The sequence below is a fragment of the Mus caroli genome, chromosome 7 (assembly GCF_900094665.2).
Source record: "Mus caroli chromosome 7, CAROLI_EIJ_v1.1, whole genome shotgun sequence".
In the NCBI taxonomy this organism is placed as follows: domain Eukaryota; kingdom Metazoa; phylum Chordata; class Mammalia; order Rodentia; family Muridae; genus Mus; species Mus caroli.
In genome coordinates this window covers 73,186,002-73,191,719 of record NC_034576.1, presented here as the reverse complement: position 1 = coordinate 73,191,719, position 5,718 = coordinate 73,186,002, and the positions used below count along the sequence as shown (strand labels likewise).

Here is a 5,718-nt window from a genome sequence, read left to right as displayed (position 1 = left end):
AAGAAGAAGAAGAAGAAGAAGAAGAAGAAGAAGAAGAAGAAGAAGAAGAAGAAGAAGAAGAAGAAGAAGAAGAAGAAGAAGAAGAAGAAGAAGATATTCTCTTCATTCGCTGACCACCTTGAATTTACCTCAATTGGTGTTTTGGGGATGTGAAGACAGCCCTTGGCAATTGGACAATTGTTCAGATAATGAGCACTGGCTGCTCTTTCAGAGAATGGTGATTTGATCTCCATCACCCATATGGTTGCTAACAAACATCTATAACTCCAGTTCCAGGGGGATCCAACAACCCCCTTCTTGCCTCTGCTGACATTGTAACAATATCGTGCACAAACATACTCGCAGGAAAAATACCCACACACATAAAAATAAGTAAATCCTCAGCATTGCACAGATGGCCTAGTGGGTAAGAACACTGACTACTCTTCCAGAAGCTTCCAGTTCAACTTCCAGCAAACATACAGAGGCCCACAACCATCTATGATGAATTTAATTCCCTCTTCTGGTGTCTAGGCATACAGAGAGAGTACTCATATACATAAGATATATAAATAAATAAACAAACCATTAAGAAATATGGATTCTCATAACCATGCCAGAATGAGAGCCTCTCAGGTCAGCTACAAACCAATATGAATTTGCGATCCAAAGTGCAAGGTACTTCTGTTTAAAATGATCCCCCCTCAAAATGTTTTTCTCTAGATGTTGTTTTGTCCCTCACCACACACCAGCATCTTCACAAACATTCTATCACAAAAGAATAGAATCTGTGACTGGCTCTCACTCTGTTCCCACCATCAAAAATATGTCAAGGAATTGTAAAATGGTCCAAACTTCAGCTCTAACAACATATGCATGCAAGCAACACTGAGAGACTCGGCAGGTTATATGTATTTATTCATATACATATAAATTCATATCAATAAGAATTAAGGAATAAGAGGCCATGTATTTGAGAGGGAACAGGTGTGGGGACCTGGGAGGGCCTGGATGTAGAATAGAAAGGGGGGGAAGTGATGTACCTGTATTGTAATTAAAACTTGAAAAAAAAATGTTTTATATGTCAGCAGCAGAGGGAAATTTGACCTTTGGCCTAGAAACTGACATACTGAAAAGTGTCTTCTCTATAGCCAAGAGTTATTCATTGCCTTTTTTTTTTCTTAAAAACAAAACAATGGAAGGAAATGTCTCACTGACACTCTGTAACTTCAGTCTAACGACAAAGAAAAAAAATAGATTTGATGTTGCCATCCCTGTACTTCTTGCATGCCAACATAGACATGCCACTGCAAACACACATTTGGGAGGGCTTCCTGTAATTAAGGGGACCTCCACACTGATGCTTTCTTCAAAAAAAAAATGACCATTACAAAAATTTCCCGTCTTGTAACATAAACCGTCTCTGTGTTCTAAGTACTTGAAAATAAACATTCCCCCATTGTGTAGACACTGTGATGATAAAAGTAATTAATATTGCTAAGTTCATTATGCATTCAGCAGATACTTATATATAATTATTAATTATCTTATTTATTTACATCCCAAATGTTGCCTCCTCTTTCCCTTTGCCTCTGAGACGGTGCACCCTGGCAGAGGGGCATCAAGTCTCTACAGGATTAAGCACATCCTCTCTCATTGAGGCCAGACAAGGCAGCCCTCTGACAGATACTTTTAAAGCTCATATTATGGCTTCAACATCTTCTTATTTTTCTTTCTTTGTTTCATACTGGGGATTAAACTGGAGGCTTCATGCATGGTAGGTAAATACTCTACTACTGATTTCTATACTGACCTTTTGTGGGTTTTGTTGTTGTTGTTTTATTGGGGGGGTTGTTTGGTTGGTTTGGGATTGTTTGTTGGATTTGTTTGTTTTTGTTTTTGTTTAACTTTTTATTCTGAGATAGTCTCATTAAGCTGCACCAGTGGGGCTAGGGTTTGCTCTGTAGCCCAGGATTTAATCTTCTTCTGCCTCAGCCTCCCAGTAGCTAAGATTACAGGATTGTGTCACCATGGTCAGTCAGTGTAAACTCATATGGTACAGTTTGGAAGATGTCAAAGATCAGTAGGTTTCCTAACAATAGTTTCCTAACTAACAAGCTTAAGGAATGGAATGGAGGAAATCAGAGTCCAAGATCTCCATGATGTTAAGATTGGAAATAATGCTATTGTTCTTTTTTTTTAAAAAAAAAAACAAAACACTTTATTTTACCCCTGCACAACAACAACATGTTTTATCATCAAACTTTATTGGAAACTTATATGTATCATTCATGTTAGAGAATCAATGTAATCCACAGGGCTGAAAGAATCCTAGATTTGACTCCAAGTACAGAAAGAGGGAAAGTTTATAATGCAGCTGTCTGTACTATCAAAATTTTTGTCTTTAAGACAGGCACGATTCCTAGTAATAAGTGGAAATTCTTTAACATGCACAAAGATTTGTCTCTTCTGGGTCAAAATTCTAATGTTAAAGCATCCTGAGCCTTCACTAACTCGTCTAACTTTCGATAGCTTTGTTATTTGAGTTAATGTGAGAGAAAATACTATGATGAGTTTATCAAAAGGACAATATAACATACTGGAAATAGATGGTGCTCAGAGCTGAGAAGACAGGTTGGTAAGCCAAGCAGCTACATACAAGCACAAGGGCCTAGATTCAATCTAGCACTTCCATAAGAAGCCAGGGGTGGTACTGCATAGCTCCAGCCCTCAGTCCTAATGTCTGGGGATAGAGACAAGTAAAATTCTGAAAGCTCACTGGTAGCCTAAATAAATTGATGAACTATCAAGTTCAGCGAGTTAACTCATGTCAAAAAAAAAATTAGGTGGAGAGGAATTTGAGGAGGTTGCCTGAGGTCAACTTTTGGCTTCCATATGCAGGTTTTCTCATCTACAGGCACAGGTGCATACATACCTGCGTGTATACCACACACACTAAGACACATACATGCCAAAAGCAATGTAGGGGTGCTCATGGAAGGGTTAAAAGCAGGATATACGGTGACAAGATCCAATTACATCATATCTTTAATGTGTTGCAAAGTTGGCCAGATTTCCATTTCCTGTCAAGGGCCAGCTAACTGGTTAAACTTTACATTTCCCTTATAAAGCATCACCCAAAAGATTTAAGGCCAATCTAAGTATTGAATAGAGTACTTCCTGGTTTGAGTTCTAGCTCAAATTATTCCTTTCCATTGTAAATGCAGTTGAAAATTTTTAGTTTAAAAAGTTTAGCACAATTTTAAAATCATCAACTTCACCTACTCAGTTGTAAAGAGTCTTTCTTCAAGATGCAAGTTGGAAGATTATAAAACCAAGCAATTGGAGAACGGGGCAAATGAGAAGAGCCATGTGTGATCAAGGCACACAAGACAGTCTTTCACAAGTCCTCTAGCCGAATCAAAGGCAATCCACTATAACATGAGAGGGTACGGAGACTTCTAGAAGGATCTCACTATTTTAGAGTTCTTGTTTCTTTTGTGTTAAAATCTAGGAACTTTGTTTGATTTCCTTATTACAACTTGGATGTAGGAAAAAAATACCATTTTAGGAAAGACCATATTTCCCTTACTGGAAAACTATACATATAGTCCATGTATGTATGGGGGTATGCAGAAACTCTCTGGATATTTTTAGAATGCAAGTGTCTTCTCAATGAACCTTGCTCATGTCAATAATTATCTGTGGTTTGTTCTCTGCTACCACCACCACCAGCAGCAGCACCCCTGTTGGGTGAAACCACAGTTATTTTTAAAAGCTGGGCTCCTTGTCACAGTGGAGAGAACTGATTTCAAGAGTTACCAAGTGGAAGCCATCACAGAAATACTATGCTTTTGTCAGGGTTTGGGCAAAGTACATTGCTCCTCTCAAGAGTTAAATTCAGCTAAGTGATGTTTAAGTTGCGGCAAAACTCTGATTCAGCGGTGGAAAAAGGCCATACTTAGAATGGTAGAGCAGAGAAGTGGATAGTCCTGAATGTTCATTGGTGTCATTTTGATTGGAAAAAAAACCCAAAAACAATAACAACAAACTATCTCAGAGCTATCATCTGCCCTCTTGAATTGTTTGTCACATCATACAACACTATTTTGATCATTTAAGAGAATTTACCCTTTCCAGTGGTTGTCAGACACATTGCGTTGACCATTCCTTACCCAGTTGTGCATGTCTCTGTCACATGTGGTTTCATTTCCACTTGGTTTCTCTTCCTCATTCAAATACACAGAGAAATTTTTCCACCAGTGTAGTTCATGGGACACTGTGCATATTGAATAAATGCATTTTGTCAGCACTTCTCCTAATTTACTTTAAATAAAACTGTATCTTAAGTTATGTGTGAGATTGTCTAATATTGAACAAGTATATCAATCACAAGGATGCCTATGTATAGATGGATGTAAAACACCAGTTATGGCTCAGTTCCTGTTGGGCCCCAGCAGAAGCACAGGAAGTTTCTTAATGCCTGTTCTTACCATTTTCTACACCATACTATTAATTCTGATATCTTGCTGTGGATTTGATAGGGGAAAATATGAATTCTCTTAATGCAGGCTGTCTATCTAAGATCTAGAAGAGCAGAACATCTCATAAATTATAGAAGAGTAAGCTGTAAATCTGAAACTTTCCCCACTGGGCTGTATGGTCTAGAAGAATGAATAGAATAATCATTCTTTTATGTGCTTAGAAGGATTAATACGGATGGAACGTGAATTCTTAATACTTACTCTATCAACCCTCCAAGGTGGATTTGTTTGGTTTTTGTTTGCTTGTTTTGTTTCGGTTTTTGTTTCTCTTCTGTTGAGCTCCTGTATCCTAGCAGACACACTTTTTGATGGATGATAGATTAAGTTGGATGTCCTTTGATTGTAAAAACAGTTGACTTTCCTGTCAGATTGAAACTCTCAATACTATGTTTGTTAAAGGAGGAAGACTAAAGCCATGTATGTCTAATCTGTTCACCTTCCCTATGCAACCAGTGGGGACACACACATGATTAACAGTAGCAGTTCTCAACCTGTGGGTCATGACTCCTTTGAGTGTAGAATGACCCTTTCATACGGTTCACCTCAAACCACTGGAAAACACAGACTTACATTATTATTCATAACAGTGGCAATGTTACAGTTATAAAATATCAATGAAAACAATTTTATGGCTAGGGGTCACCATAACATAATGAGCTGTGTTAAAGGGTCACGGGATTACAGAGGTTGAGAACCAGTGCGCTACAGTATCTCTGAAGCAATATCCTGCCAGGGGTTCAAGCTTTTTTTCGAGTCTACCTTTAAACCAATCAAATTTTCCCTGGGGTTGGGAATTAGACCACCCAGATCTCATGGAACAAAACATCTGGCTGAGGTTGCTGTAGTGGAAATGAAGATGAGATACCTCAAAGACAGAATGACTAAAGTTTATGGAGTCATGCTTGTCTTTAGTGCTGGTTGCATAAACTGTAGAACCCAATAAGATGGAAATGAAGAGCCAGCCCCTGGTTTCATAATCCTGAGCATCAGAGGGTTCAACCATGTATAAGGCCCTTCTGAGCAGCTTTAAGAAGCTGACCCTAAACATCTTCTGTAATTCTTAATGTGGTAAGAACTTGTGAAAGTTGGCTTACCAAGCCTGAAAAGCAACCAATCTCATTCTTTCTCTCTCTCTCTCTCTCTCTCTCTCTCTCTCTCTCTCTCTCTCTCTCTGTGTGTGTGTGTGTGTGTGTGC

The 5,718-nt window shown here is 38.5% G+C and overlaps 1 protein-coding gene across 6 annotated transcripts in view; it reads right to left on the bottom strand.

Moving 5' to 3' along the window:
- LOC115031515 overlaps positions 1 to 5,718 on the bottom strand; it is a 64,367-nt gene that overhangs the window by 22,175 nt on the left and 36,474 nt on the right. The window contains exons 1-2 of one of the 6 annotated variants that reach the window (XM_029479411.1): positions 4,725 to 5,072; positions 4,155 to 4,258 (exon numbers count right to left, since the gene is read on the bottom strand). The exons of the other annotated variants lie outside the window; for them this stretch is intronic. Of the exons in view, the coding sequence (XP_029335271.1) occupies positions 4,155 to 4,258; position 4,725 (105 nt within the window). The 5' untranslated portion in view covers positions 4,726 to 5,072. Of the gene's footprint in view, positions 1 to 4,154; positions 4,259 to 4,724; positions 5,073 to 5,718 lie in introns of those variants that run through there. 6 annotated transcript variants of the gene reach the window in all.